Raw genomic sequence first — 14,880 nt, 5'->3', positions numbered from 1 at the left:
TACCCATTGATACTCGATGGTCAAGTTTGTATAAAAAAATGAAAAAATGTAAAAAAGTTAATTAGATTCTCCTTATAATTTTCCATACAAATTTGGCAGCTGTCCATACAAAAATGATTTATGAAAATTCAAAAATCTGTATCTTTTGAAGGAATTTTTTGATCGATTTGGTGTCTTCGGCAAAGTTGTAGGTATGGATATGGGCTACACTGAAAAAAATGATACACGGTAAAAATTTTTTTGCTGATTTTTTATTCAACTTTTTGTCACTAAAACTTGATTTGCAAAAAAACACTATTTTTAATTATTTTTATTTTTTGATATGTTTTAAAGGACATCAAATGCCAACTTTTCAGAAATGTCCAGGTTGTGCAAAAAATCTTTGAGCGAGTTATGATTTTTTTGAATCAATACTGATTTTCCAAAAAATCGAAATATTGCTCGTAAAAAATTTTCAACTTCATTTTTCGATGTAAAATCAAATTTGAAATCAAAAAGTACTTTGTTGAAATTTTGATGAAGTGCACCGTTTTCCAGTTAAATCCATTTTTAGGTAACTTTTTTGAAAATAGTCGCAATTTTTCATTTTTTTTAATTAGTGCACATGTTTGCCCACCTTTAAAAAAATATTTTTGAAAAGCTGAGAAAATTCTCTATATTTTGCTATTCTGAACTTTGTTGATAAGACCCTTAGTTGCTGAGATATTGCCATGCAAGTGTTTAAAAACAGGAAAATTGATGTTTTCTAAATCTCACCCTAACAGCCCACCATTTTCTAATGTCGATATCTCAGCAACTAATGCTCCGATTTACAATGTTAAAATATGAAACATTCGTGAAATTTTCCGATCTCTTCGAAAAAAAATATTTTTAAAATTTTTCTACCAAGACAAACATTTTAAAAGGGCGTAATATTGAATTTTTGGCCCTTTTAAAATGTTAGTCTTGATTGATTCACAAAAAAATGAAAAACTGCGATTATTATCAAAAAAGTCACATAAAAAAATGGATTTAACTTGAAAACGGTGCACTTTATCAAAATTTCACTGAAGAACTTTTTGATTGCAAATTTGACTTTACATCGAAAAATGAAGTTAAAAATTTTTAACGACCAATGTTTCGATTTTTTGAAAAAATCACTGTTGATTAAAAAATTCATAATTCGATCAAATATTTTTTGCACAACTTGGAAATTTCTGAAAAGTTGGCATTTGATTTCCTCTAAAACATATCAAATAATTAAAACAATTAAAAATAGTGTTTTTTTGCAAATCAAGTTTTAGTGACAAAAAGTTAAATAAAAAATCATCAAAAAAATTTTTACCGTGTATCATTTTTTTCAGTGTAGTCCATATCCATACCTACAACTTTGCCGAAGACACCAAATCGATCAAAAAATTCCTCCAAAAGATACAGATTTTTCAATTTTCATACATCATTTTTGTATGGACAGCTGCCAAATTTGTATGGAAAATTATATGGAGAATCTAATGATGCAAAATGGCTTTTTTGGGCATACCGAAGGCACCAAAAAAGTTTCAATCGGATTAAAAAATACAAAAATTAAAATTCCAAAAAAAGAGGGTAATTCTCCGCCAACTCACACAGCAGTTGCCCCGACCCCTCTTCGATTTGCGTGAAACTTTGTCCTAAGGGGTAACTTTTGTCCCTGATCACGAATCCGAGGTCCGTTTTTTGATATCTCGTGACGGAGGGGCGGTACGACCCCTTCCATTTTTGAACATGTGAAAAAAGAGGTTTTTTTCAATAATTTGCAGCCTGAAACGGTGATGAGATAGAAATTTGGTGTCAAAGGGACTTTTGTGTAAAATTAGACGCCCAATTTGATGGCGTACTCAGAATTCCGAATAAACGTATTTTTCATCGAAAAAAACACTAAAAAATTTTTAAAAATTCTCCCATTTTCCGTTACTCGACTGTAAAAAATTTTGGAACATGTCATTTTATGGTCGTCATCGATCATGGCCGTTCATGGTCACCCGCGACAGACACGGACGACGAAACAAAGAGAAACGCAAAAAGTAACTTTTTCAAAACTTTTTTTCGTAAAATCGCGATAACTCGTGATGTTTATAAGCAAACCCCTTATGTCTGTATATCAAAATTTTTGTAATTGTCTGCTCTACAACTTTGTAGAACATTGTTACACTCTAAAAAATAACCCTGCAAAGTTAGAAAAAACACGAAATTGTAAAATGAAAAATTTTGTTCTAAATGAAAAAATGACCCTTCTGGGTCAATGTAGATTCGAAAAGTACATTAAATTTCCCATAAAATGACATGTTCCAAAAAATTTTACAGTCGAGTAACGGAAAATGGGAGAATTTTTAAAACTTTTTTAGTGTTTTTTTCAATGAAAAATACGTTTATTCGGAATTCTGAGTACGCCATCAAATCGGGCGTCTAATTTTACATAAAAGTCCCTTTGACACCAAATTTCTATCTCATCACCGTTTCAGGCTGCAAATTGTTGAAAAACACCTCTTTTTTCGCATGTTCAAAAATGGAAGGGGTCGTACCGCCCCTCCGTCACGAGATATCAAAAAACGGACCTCGGATTCGTGATCAGGGACAAAAGTTACCCCTTAGGACAAAGTTTCACGCAAATCGAAGAGGGGTCGGGGCAACTTTTCCCGATTTCGTGTGAGTTGGTAGAGAATTACCCAAGACCGATTTCGTGGAGAATTACTCTCTATTAGAAATTATAAAACAAAAAACAGTTATTTTGGCCATTTTCATTATTGTGTTAGATTTAAAAAAAAATTAAAAAAAATCCCCTTAAAAAGCCTTCAGCATGAAAAGTCATTTTCGATTGCAAATTTGATTTTGCATCTAATTATTATTTAAAAAAAAGTTGTTTATAAAATATTTCAAAACTTTCTGGAAACTTTTTGGATACTTTCTGATGAAAAATTCCAAGAGAAACACTACTACCATTAGGAAAAAAATAACCTTGGAGATGACAATCCTTTAGTTCCAAGAAAGATTCTTGTTGCCCTTGTCAAATGCTCTTCCACAAAATCAATGTGAAAAGAATCTCAATCAAAGCTTTCGCCCTAATTGCTCAAAGACCAAACGGGTTAATTTGAGCATTCTTCATCCACAAACGAAAAACAACCCCCAGAAGGTATGTTGTGATGACAATTTCAATCTAAACGTTGGCAATAACCTTGCTCAAATGAAATTTCAATTAAATCGCTATTTAATTACCAAAGGGTGGAATACTTTTCCTTTCTCGTTTAAACTCAGGCAATTATGTTCTAATTTAGAAAGGTTAATCAGGGATTCTTCTTCAAATGCTACAACATGTTACCACCCCAATCACAGCTGTTTCGTTTTCAAAACTCTTTAAAAACGACTTCAAACATATCCGCCCTCTAATATTCACTTTTGCTGGCAAAAAGTATTCTAAGCTCTTTCGATTTTTCAACACAATACCGTTTGCCATTTGAAACGTTTTTATTTCTTCACAAAGATCAGCCAAATTTTCCCACAACTGCAACTGGCAAGAAAGCAAACCAGAAAGTGAGCAAATCTTAACGGCGATAAATCCTTTCTGCACACACACACACAACTGCACCAAGTCAAACTAGAAGAAAACAATACACACACACAGACCAGAAAAAAATGACTCCAATGCAACGTTTGCAGTGAGTTTTCCCACCCCCCTTCTTCTCAACGATACAAGTTCGAAAGAAAAGTCTATTTTTCTTGTGTGTGTTTGGTTGTCGTCTTGTGCATGCGGGAAATGCCAAATATGCACATGACATGCAGCACATTAACGATAGTTTTTCCACTTGCCTCTCTGTGTGTGTGTGTGTGTGTTTGTTTGCTTCCTGATGACCTTTTCCGGATGAGACACGAGTAGACAAACGAAACGAAGCAACTACGGGCTTCCCGGACATCCGGCAACAGACAGAGACAACACGACGTCAACTTCGCAAACAGAGCGAGAGAGAGAGAGAAGGCGAAAACAAAACTTTTTGGGAACGTTTACGACAGTTTTTCCCGGAGTCATGTGTGATTAGGGTGATGTTTGAAAATTTTATTTTAGAAATTTTATTTAGAAGTAAACCAAAATAAAAAAAAACACGAAAAAATCAGATACTTATTTTTCTTACAAAAAAAATACAAAAAATAACCAATTAAAAACCAGTAACTGTAAACCACCCTACCCCTAAAAAACGGGCTGCTGCAGCTGATGGAAGGGTGAAAAGTTTTTCCCTGTTTGTGCATCTGAAGCATACAAGGGGGGGGGACACCGATGCAACAACTCTGTCACACGCAAGCACCCACACAGTGCACTGCACTGCTAAACATTTCCGAGGGCAGAGGAAAAACTTTGCCATTCCGGACACTTTTCTCACCGGTTTCCGGAGGTTTTTTTTAGAAGGGGGTGAGCAAAAATGAATTGAGGTGATAACGAGTGCCAGAGTAAACTGGATAAGGAGGAGGAAGTTTTTTGAGAAATTTTAAAAACTTTACTGCGGAAAATATTCCCGAATGCAAATTTTGAATGCATTTGGGAAAGCAAACGAACTTATAATTTTCGTTTTGTAATACTTGGCGGTAAAAGTAAACTGAAATGAATGATAACTAAGTCTAAGATAAGATAAGACATAAATTATAAACAAATTTTATAAAAATTCCAAACATTTTCAATGCAGCTCAAACATCCTAAAAATGATAATCAATACAGAAAAATGCTTTTTAGATTGTTTTCAGTTGATTTGACTTCTATTTTCATTAAAATTTTATTTTTTATTGAAAAAATATTTGTATTGCCCCCTAATTTTTCGGACCAATTTTGAAGGGGGGGGGGGGCGACATAAACTTTGATAAATATTTGCAACGGTCTTATTGTGCAATAGTTTATAATTTTATTTAAAAAAAATACAGAGATCTAAAGCCTAAAGCCTAACAATATTTTTATCCCTTTTAAAAATAAACATTTTGCAAATCGGCCTTCATCATGCACACGGGACCAGTTCAAAGAGTCTTTAACAAATTTTCGAGCCGATTTGGTCAAATCAATGTTGGGTTATCGTGGTACCCGTTTTATGAAACTGTTAATTTCAATTTGCTATATCTAAGCAATGATACTACCAAATGTCCTCAATTTATTCTGGTAATAGTTGAAAATATGTATTTTATTCCCCGAAACTGATTTGAAAAAAATAAGAGTGTGTCCATACCGACCCTTAATATTTGTGCCGATTAAAATGTAGATATATAACACTTTAAGTAACAAAAATGGGGTTACGGAAACTTTAAAAAAAGAGCAAAAATCGAAAATTTTGTAAAAGTCTCTAATTCAAACAGTGAAATTTTGCCCAATAATGGGCATTTTTTTGAAATTGGTTATTCTTTGTATTTTTTTTTTTATTATGATGAAACTTTGTGTGTACTTTTTCTCTGGAGACCATCCATAAACCACGTGGACACTTTTTTGGAATCTCAGACCCCCCCCCCTCGTGGACAAAACAAATCTTCACGTGTTTTATGGATGGTCCCCTGTCCAAAGAATTCATTTGCTTCTTTAGTTTGTCCATACAAACTTCCATACAATTTTGGCAGCTGTACGTACAAAAAATTTATTAAAATCTGTATCTTGACAACGAATTTTCTGATCGACTTGGTCTCTTCGGCAAAAAAATTGAGTTGCTCAGGACATCTCAGAAAAAATAGCTATACTCTAAAAATAATACCCATTTTTTATTCGACTTTGATTTGACTTGATTGCGCAAAATTCACATTTCTTGATATAACTTAAATTTAGAAAATTAAAAAAAATCAGAGAATTTGAAAAAAAGCAATCATTTCCGCTAAAGCACAAATTGGTCGTAATTCATTTCACAGTGATGCCAATTTTTGGAAAAATCATGAAATGGAAAAAATTCAAAAAAAATATGTCGGCTTTAATTTTAGAAGTAAAATTTGAAGAGCTTTGGAGTTTGTGACAGCTCATGTTAAAGATATTAAAATTTAGATTATTTTTTTCGCATAGCTTATTTATGATTTGATTTTATTTAAGACACAGAAATACAAAAGTAATGATTAAGTCATCTTTTTGTCCTGATCATACGGCACAAATATTTATAAGAATAATCTTAACAACAAAAATTCATAAGCTTGTTGTATGTGTGTATGTAAACCGGGGTGACTTTGATATGATTTCAATTTGTTTTTGGAATATTTTCCAACAGGTAAGGTTTTTCTCAAGATTACTATTTTGAAAACATGTACTGGGGTAGGCCACACAAAGTCCATGTACTATTTTGGAAAAAAAAGTTTTTTTTCAATAGTGTTTAGGCAAATAGTTACGTTAAAAATTCTAAGTTCCAATTCCGGGGTGACTTTGATAGTTATAGTTTTTCTTGTTAAAATCATATTTAAGATGTTTAAACTTTTTTGTACGTTAAATGTACCATCACTGAAGATGCTGATATAGTTTTTAAGAAAAAAATCAATGTTTATATTTAGTTAGCTATGTTTATTTGCTTTTAAACAAAATACATATAAATTTTAGATAAAACTTGTTGGCTAAAATTAGTGGAATGTTGCCTAAAATAAGTTAAAACTAGTTTTGTTTATAAAATTATCGATTTATATTGCATTTTATGCTAAATTCGAAGCACGAATCACAAGTTTTCACATTTTACATGAAATTTGTTCAGCTAAAATCGCCTATAAATTTGGAGATTTTTTTTAATTATGTTTCAAAATCACATATTATTTATTATTTACAAACTTATTTAACCTTCTCCTAGTGGAAAATTGTCCAAAGGTTTAAAACAATGACTTTCATCAGCAATTTCTTAGCTATAGTTAACTAACTTTTTAAACTTTTCAAAATTTTATGAAAAGTTTTTTTTTAGGTATTTTGAACACTTATCTACCTGGACAGTATGATTCTAAACCATTCTGTACGTATTTTAATTGTACTCTTCATTTTGCGGAAAAATTGCAAACCTATCAAAGTCACCCCGGCTATCAAAGTCCCCCGTTTTACGGTATTAAAATTTTAACCCAATATTAATTTTTTATAAGGTGTAATTAAATGAGAAATTTTGAAGAAAGAAAAAAACCTACTAAAGCAAAAATAAATGTAATCCATTTTAATTCATAAACCAATTTTTAGCTTGGACAGAAACTCATTTTGCACTTAGAAATCTTCCGTCATGGAATCGAACTGTTGATATTTGTATTAAGAGTCTGGGTGACTATAATCTGATCAATAAAGACCAAAATTCAAACCAATTTGTTAGAATTGAACTTTAAAATTGAAACTTTTTAACCAGTGTTTAAAAAAAAACTTTAAAAATTCATCGAACAGATAAGAGCATCATCATCATCACTATCTGAATAGCGAAAGCTACAATATTTCATGAATAAATGAAAGTTTCTAGTATTTAAAATTGAGGTGAAAAGTCATCGATTGTGATTGGACACTCAATAATATTTTAACTGAATGAATGTACATGGAAGAGAAAATCAAAATAAATATAAATTAAAAAAAAAAAAAAAAATCATCAGCACTATTCATCATTGTCTTCATCAGCAAAATATTAATTAAAATATTTTAAATTAAACAGTTTGAAATTTGTAATTTTCTTTTCTCTTGTATTTGAAAGACGAAAATGTCAGTTAAATACTTGATATTTCAAAAAAAATACTGGTAAAGGCATTTTCTAGTGTTTTAGATGAAAAAAAAGTATGTTTAATTATTTTCCGCGTTTGGCCCGCAAGTTTTTGCGAGCATTAAATTTGGCCCGCCAATAAAACATTTTGGGCAACCCTGCACTAAAAGATGATGTATGGTTGATATCGTGACCGTTTTTTTTTTATTATTTTAAATATCACGAACAAGCAGAGCCTCCAAAAGAAAATTTCACAAAAAAAAAACTTTTTTTGGACAACACCAAAGCGTTGAATTATTAACTGACGTTAACTTTGCAAATCGTCGCTAACTTGTCGCACGTGAATTTTGGACCAATTTTAGTTAAGAACGCCATTTTGTGCAGCTCACAACGCTTTACCTTTTGACCTTCACAGATCCTCAAAATTCGATTTCTATCCTAAGATATTCAATAAAAACCTAAAAACTCCATGTCGCTTTTTGTCGCTCTTTACATGAAAGCAGTTTCAATCTTGTCGTGCTATCTTGACACACCCTGAAAATTGATGTAAGTGTGACAAAGGGCAAAGGGGTTTCAGGTCAGAACGCGTTCGACACATTTACGAGCAACCACCGTAAACATTTGTAACTCTAACTTCGGCAACCAAATTCAACAAAACTTCGCGACAATGCACAGAATGGTCAACCAAACAAAAGGTGTTTATTATTGTTTACAATGCGTGCTCTCGTTATTGTTCATTCAAAGTCAAACATTAAAACGCGTTTTTTCGGATCATCAAAAAGCGACGTGCGACGAGTTAGCGCGACAGCGTCGAAATCCAAGAAATGCCTAATTCAGTTAAATTAAAGTTTTTACAAACATTGAATTTTCCAGCAAAAAGATTCGCACCCTGTTAATCCAGAACAATCAGGCTGAATGGGAGCGTACAAACCCATATAGGCAAAGGAAAAACTTTCACCATCGGTGCCCGGGTTTTCCGAAAGCATCCGGAATGACTTCAGCAGCATTCGAAGCGGGTCCATTTCTTCAACGGTACAACACATCTCACTATCTGGCTGCATTAGAGTGCAGCGTGCAATGTCAGTCAGTGCAGAACAGTGTATCAGCGGGAAAACTTAAAGGAGCAAGCGGTGGAGGTTGTGGGCGAAAACTTTTCCCTGCTGCGGAAAACACAAGCTAGGAGAGCGCATTTTTCCCCCTCTTTCATGCTGCTAACAGAGCGCTCAGAAGAAAATCCGGAAGGAAATGCAGGAAAAATAATAACAGTCAAATGCAAGACGTTTATGCTGTTTTCTCTTTCGAGCCAGCAGCTGCAGCTGCCCGAAACGAAGACTGTGTGAAAACTTCCTGTTCAGCGTCCAAATATTTTCGTTTCTTGCTCGGGACCAGGACCGGAAGTGACTGAATGACGTCCGACGACGATGGGGGCACAAAGTGACATTAGATAAAATAGAGAATAATTGAAATTATATTTTATGCCTTTTTGCACCCGGTTTACCTTTTTTTCTATTTTTGAGCTCGGGAAAAGGGACGCGAAAGGAAAAATATACACGTGCCACCGAAAGAAGAAGGGAAAAATGTACAACGTTTTATGCTTCACCGGGTTAATTTAATATCGAGCTTCTAATGGACTTTTTCGAGGCTCTGTCTGTCTCTTCCCTGCGGGGAGATGGCAGTGTCCATTTTGGGAGTTTCTTCTCCGCTGGGAGAACGAAGGGCAGAGTTTTGGGACGTTGGCGGACCAGCAAATGGATCGTAATGGGATCAAATTAGGGAACAATTTTCTTGGAGAGATGCAACGAAATATATTTGATTATTATCGGTTGAGGGAAGAAAAAAATATACTGAAGAGACATAATAGTTCTTTTTACCAATAAGTTCAAATCATTATTTTTATTAAACAATTTGCATCATAGATGCACAATTCTCTACAAAATCGGTATCTTTTCTTAAATTTTAATTTTTATATTTTTTAATCAGACTGAAACTTTTTTGGTGCCTTCGGTATGCCCAAAGAAGCCATTTTGCATCATTAGTTTGTCCATATAATTTTCCATACAAATTTGGCAGCTGGCCATACAAAAATGATGTATGAAAATTCAAAAATCTGTATCTTTTGAAGGAATTTTTTGATCGAATTAGTGTATTCGGAAAAGTTGTAGGTATGGATATGGACTACACTGAAAAAAAATGATACAAGGTAAAAAAAATGATGATTTTTTAATTAAATTTTTTGTTACTAAAACTTGATTTGCAAAAAAACACAATTTTTATTTTTTTTTATATGTTTTAGAGAACATCAAATGTCAACTTTTCAGAAATTTCCAGGTTGTGCAAAAAATCTTTGAGCGAGTTATAAATTTTTCTAATCTAATCTAATCAGACCCTAGCGCAGCCAATCTTTCGAAGGGATCCTGGAGAGTGCCTTAGGTTAGATGACGCCTAGCACTCTTCTTGTCATTTATTAACATTTGTAGTGCGCCATTGCATCGGAATGCATTGAAACATCACAAGCGTTAAAGCGGCCAGGCCTACTGCGTAAAGCCGTATCGCAGAGATGACTCGTAATTGGGTTGAGTTTGAGCACTGAGTGTTCGAACAACAACACAATTCTGAATCGACAGGGGAGGAAGAAGCGTGGGGCCACACCACCATACGCTCCGAGATTTTGGTTGTATTCGTTGGGAGCACCATGCTAAGAAGGTTTGGTACTCCAGGACCCTCTGGGATGGGACATTGTATTTCCACGAATGCCCTGGACACTATTTGCCGTGGTTATAGCGCCACAACTCGCTCTCTGTAACAGTATTCCTAATTCCAGTCCAAGTTCACCAAGTCGTCATGGCCTAGTGGTTAGCATTTTTGCTTACCAATCCAAAGGACGGGGGATCGAACCCCGCCTCGAGCGACTTTGATTTTTCGTTCATATTCAACATTTCTAATTTCTGTGTTCTAATCTTTCTCGTTGGGAGCAGATGAGCATCGAACCCAGAACCATTCGCTTTCAAAGCGAACACCGTAACCAGTCAGCCACGGCCGCTCCTCATTGAGCGAGTTATAAATTTTTGAATCAATTCTCAATATTTCAAAAAATCTTAAAATTGGTCGCAAAAATTTTCAACTTCATTTTTCGATGTAAAATCAAATTTTCAATCACAAAGTACTTTGGTGAAATTTTGATAAAGTGCACCGTTTTCAAGTTAAATCCATTTAAGGTGAATTTTTTGAAAATAGTCGCAGTTTTTCATTTTTTAAATTAGTGCACTTTGCCCATCATTAAAAAAAAATATTTTTGAAAAGCTGAGAAAATTCTCTATTTTTTGCTTTATTGAACTTTGTTGAAACGACCCTTATATAAGACCTTAGTTGCTGAGATATTGCAATGCAAAGGTTTAAAAACAGGAAAATTTATGTTATCCAAGTCTTCTCGAAAAAAAATATTTTCAAAATTTTTAAACCAAGACTAACATTTTAAAAGTGCGTAATATTGAATGTTTGGCCCTTTTAAAATGTTAGTCTTGGTTTAAAAAAATTGAAAATACTTTTTTTCGAAAAAATCGCAAAATTTTACGAATGTTTCAAATTTTAACATTGAAAATCGGACCATTGGCTGCTGAGATATCGACATCAGAAAATTGTGTTTTTTTTTGGGTGGGACTTAGAAAACATCAATTTTCCTGTTTTTAAATCTTTGCATGGCAACTAGAGGGTGACGAGCGGGAATTCCCGGGAAAAATTTCCCGGGAAATCGACCATTTTTGGATCTCTCGATTCCCGGGAAATTCGGTCGAGACTCCCGGGAATTTTTTAACTTATACATATTGAAGCAAACATAGATAAACTAATAAGAAAAACATTTTGAAAAAATTGTTTTGAACATTTAATGTTCAATGTTCGATGTTCGATGTTCAATTTCGAAAAAACCAATGCTTCTCTAATCTTCTTATCCAGAAAGTTTAAACTTTAACTTGTCAAAAATTCCAAACGCTAGAATTGAGAAAAATTTGGACCCCAAAATTTACCTTTAAAAATATTTACCAGTTACACCCCAGACATGAAATCAAATGTTTTATTTTCAAATATTTTTTTTAATTATTTCTAAGAGGGAAAAGATTTTTCAAGTTATCTTTATTTCCATAATCTTCTCTTGAGCATAGCAATCCTCATAATCTAGTTTTTTGTGAACATATGAATTTTCCTGATAACTCTAATATTTCTTCAATTAAACTTTAGAGTTGACCTCAAAAATAACAAAAAAAAAGTTGAATTTGTTTCCCGATACTGGAAAATTATATATTAGTTATATTAGTTATTTTTTTTTACAAAAATCTAATAACAACTTTGTGCAACTTTTGAAAAATGACTCAGTGCGAATTAAGATTCGTAAACAATTTAAACTATAATTTTGAGTCATAAAAAGCTCAGGAAACGATTTTGTATTTCAGAAAAAAATCAAAAAGTTTCATATAGTTCCTTAAAATTATAAGGCTGCTTAAATTACCGTCTCATAGAATTAGTATTAATCAATTGTAACTGAATTTATTAAAAAAACAAAAACAAATTTATTACTTTTCATTTTATTAAATTTTAGCACTATTGGCATAGTAAAAAAACTCCCGGGTCCCGGGAATTCCCGGGAAATGGCCAAATTCAACTCTCGATTCCCGGGAAATTGAAAATCTCGAGAATCGTCACCCTCTAATGGCAACATCTCAGCAACTAAGGCCTTATATAAGGGTCGTTTCAACAAAGTTCAAAAATGCAAAATATAGAGAGTTTTCTAAGCTTTTCAAAAATATTTTTTTCAAAAGTGGGCAAACGTGTGCACTAATTTAAAAAAATGATAAACTTCAATTATTTTCAAAAAAAAAGTCACCTAAAAATGGATTTAATTTGAAAACGGTGCACTTTATCAAAATTTCACCAGAGTACTTTTTGATTGCAAATTTGATTTTACAGCAAAAAATGTAGTAAAACAATTTTTGCGACCAATTTTTAGATTTTTTGAAAAAATCAGTATTGATTCAAAAATTCATAACTCGCTCAAAGATTTTTTGCACAACCTAGAAATTTCTGAAAATTTGGCATTTGATGTCCTTTAAAACATATAAAAAAAATTAAAAATTTTGTTTTTTTGCAAATCAAGTTTTAGTAGCAAAAAGTTAAATAAAAAATCACCACAATTTTTTTAACCGTGTATAATTTTTTTTTCAGTGTAGTCCATATCTACAACTTTGCCGAAGACACCAAATCGATCAAAAAATTCCTTCAAAAGATACAAATTTTTGAATTTTCATACATCATTTGTGTGTGGTCAACTGCCAAATTTGTATGGAAAATTATATGGACAAACTAATGATGCAAAATGGCTTCTTTGGGCATACCGAAGGCACCAAAAAAGTTTCAGTCAGATTAAAAAATTCAAAAAAAAAATCGAATGACCGAAATCTGAGAGAACTGCTCAGATGCAGCATAAAACATAAATTTCCATTGCAGATTTTACAAGTTTAACAGTCTGGACCCGAAGCCTGATTTTTCTGTTAAATTCTTATTGGAATTTCATATAAACTGTAACGGGGATTGCAGGCACCGGGTCCTGACTATTAATTTCCTTTAAAAACAAACGTTTGATTCTTTTAATGTGTCTCCTAATAACCCTATAATTTTTAACTGACGATATCTCGGAATTTTCAATGTTAAAAAATTAAACTTTTCTAAAATTTCTTGGTTTTTCCTATAAAAATAATTTTAAAATGGTCATGTTCGTAGTATCTTTTTCCGATGACTTCAATTGCTTCAATATAGAAGAAAACAAAAAAAATTACACTGATTTATACTTCAAATATTTGTTTTTTTTTGTCATTTCCAGGAGGAAAGCCTCAACAACACCACCCGGTCCGAGCTGAGCTTCGTGCCGAACACGGAGGACGACGGCAAGTCGATCACCTGCCGGGCCGAGAATCCAAATGTCACTGGACTGTTCCTGGAGACGTCATGGAAAATCGAAGTCGTGTGTAAGTATATCATCTAAAATTGCTGACAAAAAGTATAAAATTGAATTCCTCAAGTCGAGGAATAAAATATTATTCGCTGTGAAAAAAAGAAACATAAAAATGTCACAAGTCGGGACAGCTGCCACACCATGCGCTCATAAAATGTCACCTCTACCTTTTGAGGCTAAGCGTTCCGTCTCGATAAACACACCCACCGCCCCACCAACGTCCACAAGTGGAACCAATGTTCCAATTCCGGGCAAAAAAAAAATGGAGAACCACCAGACCCCATAACCATTAGCGGAACGACGACCACGACGTCACCGGAAGAAATTAATTAAACTCAAATTCGAACACCCCGCCAAACTGCCGTAAAAACTAACTGCTCTAATAACGGAAATTTGCCGCGCGGAACAGACAAGAGACTGAGGCGTTTTTTTATTCGTTATTACCACGACTTAATTGCGCGGCTTCCGATTCGGTACATTTGATAAAAGTTTATCTTTGGCCCGCCGGTGGAAAATGGCGCGGAAAAGCTCTCGCGCGCGGCGCTCACATGTGGAAGGGGTTAAGTGTGCAAATTGGCTTCTAAGCTTGCACGTGCTTGACTGTGAGTGTGTGGGAGCGCGCTAATGACTTGGAGAGGGGACTTTTATCGAATGTGCTCCTAACTGCGAAGGACAATTTGGCTTTGTGGTGACGGTGGCAATGATGTCACAAAAATTAGATTCTGTGGATTAAAGGGAGCACTTTTACTTGATATGGAAGGGTTTTATTTGATATTCAGTTTTGCTCTCTTTAAGCTTTTTGAAAAAAGTATGTTGCAAACAATAAATTTGAGAAAAGGAATGGAAATTGTTTTCTTCTTCTTCCAAAATAACTGTATTTACGGGCTCAATACTGAATAAATTTGATTTTTTAAATACCTCTGCGTTTTAAAACAATACTAGAGTTCCTGGAGCTTAAAACTGCAATAAATACAGTAACGAAAAACTCAACGTAATCAAAATGCAACTAAATTTTGGAACATACAGATTTTTCAGCGAAATTTTTTAACATATTAACATTGCAAAGCCAAGTTTTTGGTAATTTAGCGAATAGGTCAAGCGATTTAATGCTCTTATTTAGAAATTTATAACATTATATATCTGCAGGGATAGTCATATTTTGAAGGTCTGTACATAACTAAACTACGTGAACATTGAATTTACTGTAAGATATTTTAT

General features: G+C 33.4%; 1 protein-coding gene across 1 annotated transcript in view; it reads left to right on the top strand.

Moving 5' to 3' along the window:
* Window positions 1–14,880, top strand: part of LOC120422401 (uncharacterized) — a 726,749-nt gene that overhangs the window by 642,457 nt on the left and 69,412 nt on the right. Inside the window, exon 9 of the mRNA XM_039585822.2 lies at window positions 13,531–13,675. Within this exon, the coding sequence (XP_039441756.1) occupies window positions 13,531–13,675 (145 nt within the window). The remainder of the gene's footprint in view (window positions 1–13,530; window positions 13,676–14,880) is intronic.

This window comes from Culex pipiens, chromosome 2, assembly GCF_016801865.2.
Source record: "Culex pipiens pallens isolate TS chromosome 2, TS_CPP_V2, whole genome shotgun sequence".
NCBI classification, from domain to species: Eukaryota; Metazoa; Arthropoda; class Insecta; order Diptera; family Culicidae; genus Culex; species Culex pipiens.
This window is presented reverse-complemented; position numbering and strand designations above follow the sequence as displayed.